Source organism: Phalacrocorax carbo, chromosome 7 (genome assembly GCF_963921805.1).
Source record: "Phalacrocorax carbo chromosome 7, bPhaCar2.1, whole genome shotgun sequence".
NCBI lineage: Eukaryota > Metazoa > Chordata > Aves > Suliformes > Phalacrocoracidae > Phalacrocorax > Phalacrocorax carbo.
The window spans coordinates 43,746,093-43,759,564 of NC_087519.1; the positions used below are offsets into that span (position 1 = coordinate 43,746,093).

Here is a 13,472-nt window from a genome sequence, read left to right on the forward strand (position 1 = left end):
AACAGGTGAGTTATTGAGACAGGCAGCAACCTTGATTTTGTATTAAGTCTAAACTCAACACTCCATTCCAGGAATGATAACAAACACTTTAAGTCAACAACATAATTTAGTATCAGTAAGAGAACAGCTGTGAAGGATGCTGCAGGCAACATGTTTATGGGCTCTCTTTACTTGGGTCCTGATCCTGTATGTGCATAAAGGTACTGCATGACTCGGATGATACGAGATATTGAGGACAACGCTAACTTTGAACCACTGATCACTGTTATCTTTAGGGACCCAAGTGATCCCTCTGCTGATGTGTTTTCAACCAATGCTGTACAGAAATGTGGAAATTCTTAGTGTGTATTTAATTAATTGTTTAGTTCTTATATAAAAGCGATTATCTGTTTCTCTCTGTTAGTCACTTCCTTGTGTAGTTCATATGAATTATCTTCAAAGTTACTGTGCTATGTGATTATAATAATTTTTGTCTATGTTTTGCTTGCCTGTCTTTCCTTTGTCTTGAACTATGGCCTTGTTTGAAAGCAAGGCTCATTGCTAATGTGTGAGATATTAAGAGCTGTTTTGTGAAGAGGCTTTGGCAAATATTTAAACACGTATAGAATGTATACTTAGCAGGGACTTTTGGCGCTCCAGATAAATAACATACCCATCATTTTGAGTTTTGGAGATGTATAGTATTAATCTTTGTTGAAACTCTACCAGTGTAATATTTGTAAGGAAGAATGAAATCTGGGGTTTACTGAGTAAAGTTTTTTTATTTGTATGAAGTTGATTATTTTCTTTTCTACTTAGCTCACAGCTGTTTATTTATATGAAGCTAACACAAGTAAATAACAAAAGATGAAATACTAACCCCACCTCTTGGGTTCTAGTTCCATGTGCATTCTGTACTTTGCATTACAATGTGCATGGGACAGCTTCAGTTCCAGCCCTAATGATCTGGCTTTGAAATGTATGAAAGTGAGTGATGTTGCCATCTAGTGTTTAATGAACAAAGGAAGTAAGATGTTTAATCTAAATGTATACTGCAGATGAGAAAGCTTTCCTTGCTTCCATTCTTCGAGACTTCTTTGGCAATCTTAGTGACCTAAAATTTTTTTTAAAATCTAATCTTAATTATTTTATTACTAACAAAAATTGTGCCGTGTCATGCCTATTATAAGTATTTAAGATTTTTAACAGGTGTAGTGTTCTTGATCTTTTATTAGGCAGCAAGATTTGGAGAAAGTAACAAATACATACAGAAGACCACCTATTTTAAGAGAATCAAAGGGGGGTGTCCCTACTGAAGTACCACTGAAGTGAGCCCCTGGGACCCCAGCCTTCACATAAAGGGTGCATCTTTGTAGTAGGATTTTGTGGCAGTAAATCTGCACATTACTTATTCTGACAATTATTCCACTCTATAAATGTAATATCTGGAACGGAAGAAAAAATTTATAGTGATTTTAGACATTATGGATCTGATCCCAGCCTCCTCATCTAGATGAAATTCCCTGACATAATTAAAAATTTTAGCTGAAGAATTGGTGCAGGTTTAATATTTCAAAGAGTAGCTTTATGCAGTTAATGTATTTATGGCAGCTACTGTTATTATGAACAGGAAAACAACAAAAACCTCTTTGTTCAGTAGAGTGTTCAATGAAAGCATAATCTTTGAAAATTCATGGTGAAGTACATATCCTGTTGGTTTTTAGGCAACTTTTTTCTGCAATTGTGAGGATGAATATCAGGGTTCCCTGTGTGAAGAATTTGATGCTTGTCAGAGCCAGCCCTGTCAGAACAACGCAACCTGCACTGATGTAGCACAGAAACACGATGGGAACAATTTCACCTGCAGCTGCCCGGCTGGTAGGTTTTCTATTACGCTTTGAATAATGCATTTTTGTTTTAAGATTCGGTGCATATCTTTTGCAGAGCAGTGAACTCTACTACTTCAGATAGCAGGAAAGAAGGAAAAGACAAAAACAACATAAGGGCAGTTTTTAGAAGTCGGGGGAAGATTCTTCACCTGTGAAAATGCCATTGAAAGCACACATATGAACCATAACCTAATGAGTGATTTATTCGAAACTAGTAGAACTTTACCTACTAAGAAAAGATGACCAAAATTTAGTTTATGTGAGCTTTTTCTTAATCTGTTTTTTTTTTTCTTTTCAATATACATTTTAAGTATGCACTATAACTAACCTTTCAATAAACATGCTTTCATTGTAACTGGTAAACTCTCTTCTTCAGTTGCGCCAATCAAATGTAAGAAAATTCTCTCCACACGATGCAGTTGTTGGATGTTCCTTATAATCAACTTAAATTTTGAAAACTTTTTAAAAATGCACAAAATAATCTGAGTAATTTGTGGGTTTGATTAATGAACAAGTGTCTGAGTCCTCTGTAGTTATTTTAAGAACATTTTCTTTCAAAATTTGATCAAATTAATATAGACATCTTAATTGAAATTAAAATGAAACTAAATACATTGGTCATATGCTGGAGGGTAAGTTAAACATACTTGCTATTGGAAGAGCCTTATAAAATGGCTGTTAGAGAAAACTCTGCTATCTGAACCTTACATTTCAAAGACAAACTCAGTTGTCATAATAGAACAGTTAGTTCAATGTGTATTTTCTGAAATTATTTAAAAATAAAAGTTGGGTAAGATTAAGATCAGTAGCAGGTAATTTATTTTGCTTCCTACAAAAATTTTAATGTCTGTAATGTATTGGCCGATAAATTATGAGATCATTTACTGGTCAGTTGGTATTAGAGAGAAAGGGGAATTATCTGAAGGGGGAAAAAAAAAAAGAAGGAAAAGAAAAAGGAAGATCCTTCCAGAATAGGCCCTAAGATCTGAAGAATATAAAAGTTATATCATAAAAAACAGATGGAGACATTAATGATTTGGTCAGGTTTCTAGTGGTTGTATCTAAATGGTTACTGAATGGTTTTAATGCTAGTTGGGTATTTGTGTGCATTAAATGTATATAAAAGGTACATGCAGCAATATTTCCTTCATTCTGCCCCAAAGCAGGATCATGGAGTGGGTGTTCTTATATTCCTTTAAAGATGGTAATATTCTTATTCTTCACCCTAACACACGTCAGCACAGACTAGAGAAACTCCTAGCTGCTCTAGATTATGTGTAAGTATCAGCCCGAAAAATGACTAAGCCAGAAGCGGGTGCATGCAAGAGTTAATGTGGCTGGCACACACTACCCTCTGCACTGTTTGTGAACATGGCTGTTCATAAAATCAGCAATGGCAAATTAGTAATGCCCCTTCATTCTGTCCAAAGGCCAAGACATTTCCCTTTAGTTATACTTTTCTAGGACTTCCATGTTTTCTCTCTTTGCTTAAAGTCACTATAGCAAATGTGCAGCAAGACAGGGATTTATATTTGGATTTTATATAATGACCTGGTTTTATGCTGCTCTGAAAATATGATGTGACATTCTTACCCAAGTGTACTCTATTCTATTTCATGAATTTACCACAGGATCAACTGTCACTTTAACAATATATGTAAATACAGGTGAATAATGATTTGAATTTGAGAAGAGAAGGATCAGAGTGGAACAAAATTCAAATGTTTGAACAATCCCTACTATTACAATCACGCTGAATATGGTTGATTCAGTATTCTTTTGGATCTTGCCAAGTAGTTTCTACTTAGAAAAGAAAAAAAAAGTATTTGTTATGTTTGTGGGTTTTTTTTGCTTTTATTGACTTAGCTATCTTGGAAGATGTTCTACATCAACTATTAAGCTAAATTCCATTTTTCAAATTCCCCATCTCAGAAGAAATATAAGAATGATTCTAAAAAAACTCCGCCCAAATTCCATTAAAACAAAATTTTTATCAGACTCTAATTTTAACATAAAATATTTTTCACATACTTCAGAAATCTTGGGTTTAGTTGTGTAAAAAAACTTTAGGAGGAATATTTATGATAATTCTGGTGTGGTTTTTGTAAAGCCTAAGAGTGTCTCTACTAGAAAAACTTCATACTTTGGAGCTGTACAGCTAAGTTTTGCAGGGTAGCAAAAATATACTTCCCACTTACGTACAAAGCTCCAAAGGTGAGCGTTACCGCCATTGTTATATTCAGATCAAGCCTGTGATATTTTCTGCTCCTACTGTGAAGTTACAAATTATAGTGCCTTGATAAAGCAAATGTTATTTTATTTGCATAATAATATAAAATCCTAAGGGTTTTTTGGTTACTACGATCCCAGATATCTGCATCAAGTGCTTACGTTTTTTTTTTTTAAATTTGGCCTCTCCATTTTTTTTAAAAGCTCCCTATGAGTTAAATAACTAGTCACTATTAGTGGCAGGCATTTCAATTGCTTGCTTCGGAAAGTGTGAACACGATTGTAGAAAAATTGATACCATGAGATGCCAGGAAACAATGACTAAGAGAACAAAATATATTTCCATTGATGTGCGTATTGTCTTTTAACTTTTGATTGTATCTTTTCCATTGAAATACTATTTCTCTAAAATGTAATTTATGCCTTGTTATTTTCATAATTGTTTCTTCTCCTTGTCTTTAGAACAATTGTTAGTTCCTATTGGAGGAAAAAGAAAGTAAAAATTCTAAATATTTCCTTCTACAAATGCCCTCCTACTTCTCATGGTATAAAACAAAGCTTAAAATAGATGGAATGAAGTTATTTGGTTTCCATATGTGAAGGCTTCCCTTTTGAATGACAGCATGATCAAGTCCCTCTGTAAATCCTCAGTAACCCAAATGTAGTTGAACTCATTTATTACTTTCTGCAATTTGCAAGGTGTGCTTCATGGCCTCAACAGTTATGTTTCAATTTAGCTTTTAAGTTTTTAAAAATAATTTTCCTTAATTTTTGTAATATCAAATGTTTAATTTTATTCAGATGGCTTAATCACTATTAAGTGGCTTGTATTTCTACCCATAATTTTTGCCCCCAAATTTGTGCCCACACATCAAAAAAAAAAAAACCAAGAAAAACTGGCTGGTTTCATATATTTATGCATTTCTAAAAAATATTCATTGCGTATGGAAAATATTAAAGAAAATGGTAAATAAGAGTTAATTATTGTAAATGTGTCTGTATGCAAGTTTCACAAACATTTGTATGTTTCCCAAATCGACAGAAAGTGATGTTATGAAGATAAGTATCAGAACAAAATGAATAGGTGTAATGGTTCTTAAAGTGTATCTCACCAGCAAACTGCTGCTTCTCCCCCCCATGGTGACTGCTTATCACCTCTAAAATTGTAGCATTTGTGACATATTTGCTATGAAATTTCTGAGTCATATTTTCTTTCAGATGGACAAAACATGCCCTATAGATAATGATAAGATGGGACATATTTATTTTTGTAAAGCTGACATAAAATATTGTCTCTGATGAGTTTTCCCACAAGCTATAATGACAACTGCAGGAAGTCAGATTCTTGTAGCAAGCTTCAGAGCAACACAATGATTTCTGCCTTTCTGTGCCAACATTCTTTTGGGTACACGTTGAACTCCAGTGTAATCTTTAGCTTTCACAAACTTGATACCAGTCTGAAGATGGAAAAATGTTTAAATGAGCTAAGCATATTCAATACTGTATTATGATTCGTAAAAAAAATCAGCAGAATATGAGAACTTGAAAAGGTATGAAGCCTATAGGTGAAGAAATCAGTTGATGTAGTCTTCTGTAATACTTTGTTGCTGTTTTTGTAAATTTTATGTTAATTTGGGACTAATTAGAATTACAGAAAATCACTAGTTCTCCAGAGGATGGCTAATGTCTGTCTGAGTGTCTCAGTCCGGTTCAGAGGAGCTACCTCATGAGAGCACAGTTCTGGTTTTCAGCCTCATTACTTTTCTCCAGGTTAGGTGATTTATGGACATTAGCCCAAATACAACATACAATGAAGTTTCTTTTTCCCGGTTTTGCATTGCAGAAAATGGGATTATAATTTAGCTTTCTATAGCATATAAAAGCATTATGATACACAGAGGAAAGTCTTCTACATCCTTTTCTACAGGGTGCTCTAGCAACTCCAAATATAACAATCTATGTGAAGACCTATTTTATGGTGACATCAATAGATTTGAACAGGTGTAAGAATTAGCCAGCACAAGAGACTTATAAATGTTAATTTTGATTACATTATTGATTACATTAAAAAGAATTATTTGATCAAAATAAGAATTTTTTTCTTCTTTTTTTTTTTTCTTTTTCCTTCTTCTCCTCTTCATAAGCAAAATCGTAGTCCAGGCATGTCCTCTATCTCACCTTGGGGTCTTTGTCTTAGATACCTGTTCATAGCAGCGTATTAACAGTGTCACCTAGTCATAGTTTACTGGTCTTTAACACCAGCTATTGTGTTAAACGTGCTTGTTATGGAAGTTATATATAATTTTGTGTAGGGTTCCTTTTAAAAAATAAAATGCCTCTGTGTTTAGTGTGTAGTTTTTTCTTCAGTCATGCATCAAAGATATTTTCTTGGAGGTAAATAAAAATTAGAAAGGGGAATGTGTGGTATTTGTTAAGGAATTTAAGTTTGGAGTGTTTAATCATTTAGATTGTATTTTGTAAGTTTGTTCATTTTTTGGGAATGTGTTATAGACATCAGACATATGGAACAAAGCAAAATTATGGTCAAATAGTACAGTACACACAATCTGTAGCTTGTGAACTTATAGGAGCTTATTTGGAAGAGTTTGCAACTGTGCTGAGCAGTTCTTCACAGCTCCCACTTAAAATAAACACTCTTTTTGAAGCCAGAAGTAGAAGCAAATGACAGTCATTCAGCATATGCACAAATAATTCATAATGTCAAGTCTTGCTTAAAGTCTTGCTAAAGATTGTTGACTTGAGATTTAAGATGCGTTTGATAACCATTCAAAAATTACTACTTCTTTAATTATATGGGGGCTGATGAGACCCAGCGCCAACCTCTGTTATACTAGTGCTGTCAGACTATTGCTGCTGGTAAAATAGAATTGATATAATCTATAGGTATCCACTATTTATGTTTCTCCAATGAAGTGTAAGTCCTAATTAAAAATCTCATTTTATAAGAAGTCAGAAGATTGTCCTGGATTCTATTTCTTACTTTGGTTAATTTTATTCAAGAAAACTAATGGTACTGTTTGAATGACCTAGTAACACATTTAGTGATAAAACCTCATTTGCACTATATTTTCTGAATGTTGTGTGCTGTCTTGTAGGTTACACCGGAGAGCTATGCCAGTCAGAGATTGATCATTGCATCCAGCAGCCATGCCAAAATGGAGGTACCTGCTCATCTAACATTAATGGATTCAGTTGTCAATGCCCAGAAGGTAAACTGCAAAGATCTATCTAGTACCTCATACAAATTAGAGTTTTGCGGGGTGTATTTAGCCTAAATTTTCAGTTATATTTATGTATATATAAAAATATTTTTTAAATTGAATCTTATGCAAAATTTGTAAGCAGAAAAAAAATCCAGATGAGAAAGCTTTGAATAGTCAGCAATAGTATTTGAAGTATGGTAGGACCTTAGTGTTTCAGTTTAGATGTGGTGCAGAAACGTTCTCTCATTCTCTGGCACCTCTACAGCAGAAATCAGGCTCCAGCAGTGTGAGAAAGGTGAATCTGATGAGGCTTAGGGTATGGTCTGATTTTTGTATTGTCCAGTAAATGTGTGAGAAAAACGATGCCTCCATTATAGTATTTGCATACTTTTGCATATGGGTCAGTTGGTTAAAATGTGTGTCTAGAGCAATAATTCAAAATTAAAGGAATAATTTCAGTCACCCAAAGCTTTCATTCATTCTCCTTTCTATTTGGACTTATTCCTTTCTCTACATGAAAGCCTTTCTGATTCTCATTGGTAAATACTGGAAATGTAACTGTGTGTAATGAGGACACCACAATGCCAAAGTGTATGTTTTTGTAACAGTTTCTGACTGGAATGGCAGATGCCTGAATTGCTCATAAAAAAATTATCAGGAATGAAAGCTCTCAATTATGAAGCTTTCTATTAGTTATTTATAATTCAGATTAGAACTTTGAACTAATTATATTTCTGTTCTTACTTGATCTGTGCATGTTTTTTTTACTCTGCCAGCACCTTATGCTTGCTCTGAGGGTACAAGTCTTTGATAACTGCTCCAGTAATATATACTTGCTTAATAATGAAGATTATTTGTAATTTCTTTAGACTGATTCCTTGCTTTTCTAGAGTGTTATGCTTTAATCAGTGACCCACTTAACAGCTGTGTTGAAACACAGACACTGACATTTTGACAGCAGTGCAGATCTTGCATTTGGAAGAAATTTGAAAATTGTTTGCCTTATAAATAGTAGCAAAAATCAGTGAGAAAATTATTAGGCGTTAGACTTGGTCAATAATTTACTTGCATTTCTCTTAGGAAATCCGTTCAAGGATCTTTAAGGATGCTTAGCAGGAAATGATCTTTCCAATAATAAATGCTTGGGAAAATAGCTACTGGGATTTTTGGTTGTTTTAGAACTGCCATATTTGTTTCTGTGGGTGGCACCCCTTAATTGCTTGCTCCTGATAACCTATTAATTAATATGCTGACCACCTCTCAACTTCTCTTCTACCACCATTTGAGATGCTGGCTGTGGGACAGGGTTACTGCTGGGTTGAGGTCCCTAGGTGGCCACATCACCTACCTCTGCCGTGGCTGTGCTGCAGTGCCGTGGCTGGCATGTGGTGCTTGTAGCATAGCTCTTCAGTGCTCTGCTAAAAGGCCTTTATGCCTTGGTTGCTGTGCAGGGTTGTGGCTGCTCTCCTGCTTAGGGAGCTCATGCCAGCAGCAATTAGCCTGTGAACGGGAGTGGGGCAGGCTGCCAGCTCCGCCTGGCCCACAGGCCCTGGCACAGCCGCAGGCAGCAATGCTGCTCTTGCAAGTGCACCAGCTGGCTCTGCCAAGAGCCCCGCACCATTCCCCTGTGCTGTGTGGGAGACCTGGAGCACGGGAGAGGAAAACCTTCCCTTCATCTTCTTCCAGAGCTGTTATCCCTGAAGACAGTGATGGAGAGGTTATCTGATGTGCCAATGCTTGATGTGTAGCATTCTTACTGATGGCAGCTTTTCTGCTGCAGGAGAACCAAGTTATTTGCACTTCTCTTTTCTCATTTTTACTCATATTTGGCTATCTCTGTGTTATGCCACTTGATCCTATAGTCTTGTTGCCTGCTTTGTCTCTTGGATATTTATTTTCTGCTCCTTTCTTTGCCACTGATCCATACTTGTGTTTGACAAGTTTCCAACTGTTTCTGTTGTGTGTTCTGCTTTAAGTAGGCTTATTTTGGCACTGTCATCGTACGATCTTAGTATTTAGGCTCTATGCTTTGCTCTTTTTCCTTCTGGGCACATTGGTACCCTTTTCTCAGTATTCTGGTATTTTTGTTTGTTGGCACTTTTGTAGTTATGTGTTACAAACCTGTACTCCTTTTCTGGTTTGAGTCTTGATGTTTTCTCTGGTTTCTGGACTTTCCTTAAAGATATGATGCGCTTTTTGACCCTTCCAGAAGAAAGAAAAAAAAAAATTACAATTACTTATCAACTTCAAGAAGTGCCTCTCTGCTCATAGACTTTGTTGATAGGCAAACATGTTTTTTGGGTCACCTGTCTGAAGCTTTCTATGCAGAGTTACCAGTTCGAGTCTCCCAGTATCTTTTCCAGGTCTCCAAGAACAGCCATGTTATAGAGTGAGGGTAGAACTGGGGGAAGAGCTGTTACTCTGCTTATTTATGTCTAACATGCTCACATGGTGTAAGTATTTTCAAAAACCACGGACAACATAAGAAAAAAATTTTACTGAAATACATTTACAGCTCTCGTTAACATCAGTTTTAATGCATTGTCCTGTATAATTTCCAATGTAGAAAAAAAACTGTGGAGGGGATAGAAAGTTTCAGGAATCACCTTCTGGACTGCCCAGGATTATTTCCCTTAGAAAGAATAGTCATGTACGTGCCATGTCTGAATTTCAGTTCCTTGGACAAGAGAAAATCATTCTTAGGTTTGCAGGAACAAATCCCATCTTGTGTGTATGGTTGCTCTTCTTGAGTCAACCTGTAATAACTCAACAGCAGCCCCAAAGGTTCTCCCTGACCCCCTAATAATTAGAATTGCTTCAAAGAGTGAATGCTTCCCATGAAATTAAGTAGCTGTCCTTCCTGCTCTGGTCCTCACCATAAGGAGGGGAGAGCATTGGTACAGAAGTGACACAGTCTGTCTGCAAGGGCCAGTGCTATTGCTCTTGAGTGGCCTAATGGGCGTGTTAGGTAATAAGGTCTTGCTTTTCCATCTTGTTCCGGAAGATCTACTAGTGCCAATGAGCTCAGGAATTCAGATATTTTGTGGAGGAAAAGAAAGGGTTGATTTAACGAAATATATTGTCTAAATTTACTAATAACTGCCTTTCCCATGATTCTTCTTTCTTCTTTTGAGGTATTATCCTTGACAGAGGCGTATTTTGAGAGCTTTTGTTTAGGTTTTGAAGAGGTTTGGTTATTTTTGTAAATAGAACAAAGGATAGTTAATTGAAAATAGCAGATGTAATAACTTGCAGATTTGCTATTTTTAGCATGTCCTCAAATTTTCCATTAAAAAAAACTGTACCAAAACCCCATGATAGGTTTCTAATTTAAGTGAGGTCTCTTGCTCTGCTGCTACTCTGCTGCTGTGCTTAGTAGTAATTGTTGTTGACAGGAGGCCTTTCTTTCTGTAGTGCTGTTTCAGCACAGTGGGGGAAAGGTAGCCAAGGAGCTTATATAGGTGTAAAAACAAAAGGCTGGCAATATAATGTGGTTAGGTAGAAGAGGATAAGAGAAGATGGAAAGTATCACAAAGGGAAAATAAAAAGACAGCAGAAAAAGAGACGAGATGGAAACAAGGAGGAATGATCTCAAGGTTGTGCATTTCATTTACAAATGAGATTTGTGGTTCACTGAAGCAGCATATGATAACTTAAAGAAGGTGAGATCTGAGGCACTAAAGAGTAGCCTGGGTCAGAGATGAACATTTCATCATTATTCTTTAGACGATTTTGTTTACAAGACAGTATTTCATATATGAAAATAAAACCAATTTTTAGACAAGTCTTAAGGATCCATTAGTAAAGAAAATTTCTTTGTGCTTGCAGATTCTATTTTCTGGGTGATGCATTGTAGATTTTAATGCCCAAAATATGTCAGAAAATAAACGGCTATCTGAAGCTGTTGAGTCACCTGTACTAAAGAGAAATTGGATTTTATACTCAAATTTGTAGTGAAGAAGCTTAAGCAATACTAAGGACTGAAGTATTTGTTCAAAATTTTGAGTCTATTATTGTGAAAAGGTCATTTCGTTTGTTGTGCTTACAATGTGGTAGGGATCTTTGATCATCATCTTTAAAGTTCCATTATAGCAAACATTCATTTAGCAAATATTACCTTCAAATGATCATGCAATGAGATTTCTAGACCTTCTAAAAACCTACACATAGTAAACACCTGCCAACCTGAACATGGATATTTGAAATTTGTATTCAGAATGATTCCATAAACACCCATATCACTCTTATATATCTCCTCTGATTTTCTTCCACTTATTCTAATGTATAACATACTACTGTATTGACAGTAATATTAATTAATTTTATTTGAGTGGGGTACTGCTCATCAATTTATAAATTTGGTTACTTCATTTTCAGTAAGTCCCTGAGAAGCTATGTGAATTTCTAAAGCACCCTAAAGTGGAATTCAATATACAAATAATGATTAGAAACAATGAAAACTGGTTTGAGTAAGCAAGTGTAATTACAATAAATGTTTCAGCAATGGAGAAACTAGTTATCCATAGTTATGTAGTTATTAAATTCATTGAAATCTTTGTCAAAAGTTTTTTTAAAAAAGTGTATGGAAAATGTCTGCTCATGTGGTGAGGAAATACAAGTCTCACAGAATCCCGGTATGGTAGGAGTTGGAAGGGACCTCTCAAGATAGTCTTGTCAAACCCCCCTCCTGAGCAGGCCCACCCAGAGCAGGGGGGACAGGTCCACGTTCAGGCAGGGTTTGAATATATCCAGGGAAGGAGACTCCACAAACTCTCTGGGCAGCCTGTGCCACTGCTCTGATGCCCTCACAGTAAAGAAGGTTTTTTTCCCTCATGTTTAGGTGGAACTTCCTCTGTTCCAACTTGTGCCCATTGCTCCTTGTCAGGTCATTGGGCACTACTGAAGAGAGTCCAGTCCCATCATCCTGACACCCACCCTTTAGATATTTATAGGTACTTATGAAATCCCCCCTCAGTCTTCTCTTCTCCAGGCTAAACAAACCCAGGTCTCTCAGCCTTTCCTCATAAAAGAGATGCTCCAGGCCCCTGATCATCTTGGTAGCTCTCCGCTGGACTTGCTCAAGCTGTTCCACATCCTTCTTAAACTGGAGGTCCCAAAACTGGACACAGCACTCCAAATGTGGTCTCACCAGGGCAGAGTAGATGGGGAGGATAACCTCACTTCATCTGCTGGCCACACTCCTTTTAATGCATCCCAGGACACCATTGGCCTTCTTGGCCACAAGGGCACATTGCTGGCTCATGGTCAACCTGCTGTCCACCAGCACTCCCAGGTCCTTATCAACAGAGCTGCTTTCCAGTAGTTCAGCCCCTGGCCTGTACTGGTGCCTGGGGTTGTTCCTCCCCAGGTGCAGGACCTTACACTTGCTCTTGTTGAATTTCATGAGGTTCCCCTTGGCCCAGCTTTCCAGCCTGTCGAGGTCTCATTGGATGGCAGCACAGCCTTCTGGTGTATCACCCATTCCTCCCAGTTTGGTATCATCAGCAAACTTGCTGAGGTTACACTCTATCCCATCATCCAGGTCATTGATGAATATATTAAAACAGGACTGGACCCAGCACAGACCTCTGGGGAACACCGCTAGCGACAGGCCTCCATCCAGACTCTGCCCCATTGATCATGACCCTCGGAGTTCTGTTGTTGAGCCAGTTCTCTGTCCACCTCACTGTCCACTCATCCAACCCACACTTCCTTAGCTTGCCTGTGAGGATGCTATGGGAGACAGTGTCGAATGCCTTACTGAAGTCAAGATAGACAACATCCACTGCTCTCCGTTCATCGACCCAGCCAGTCACGCCATCATAGAAGGCTATCAGGTTGGTCAAGCATGAGCTTCCGTTGGTGAATCCATGTTGACTGTTTCTGATAGCCTTCTTGTCCTCTACATGCCTGGAGATGACCTCCAGAATGACCTACTCCATCACCTTTCTGGGGACAGAGGTGAGGCTGACTGGCCTATAGTTTCCCAGGTCCTCCTTCTTGCCCTTTTTGAAGATTGGAGTGACATTTTCTTTCCTCCGGTCCTCGGGCACCTCTCCTGTCCTCCATGACCTTTCAAAGACGATGGAGAGTGGCTCAGCAAGAACATCTGCCAGCTCCCTCAGCACTCGTAGGTGCATCCCATCGGGGC

At 37.3% G+C, this 13,472-nt stretch overlaps 1 protein-coding gene across 1 annotated transcript in view; it reads left to right on the top strand.

Annotated features, from left to right (window-relative positions):
- The window catches only part of DNER (delta/notch like EGF repeat containing), a 143,959-nt gene that overhangs the window by 92,480 nt on the left and 38,007 nt on the right, over positions 1-13,472 (top strand). Inside the window, exons 6-7 of the mRNA XM_064457728.1 lie at positions 1,704-1,857; positions 7,214-7,327. Coding sequence (XP_064313798.1) covers positions 1,704-1,857; positions 7,214-7,327 — 268 coding nt within the window. The remainder of the gene's footprint in view (positions 1-1,703; positions 1,858-7,213; positions 7,328-13,472) is intronic.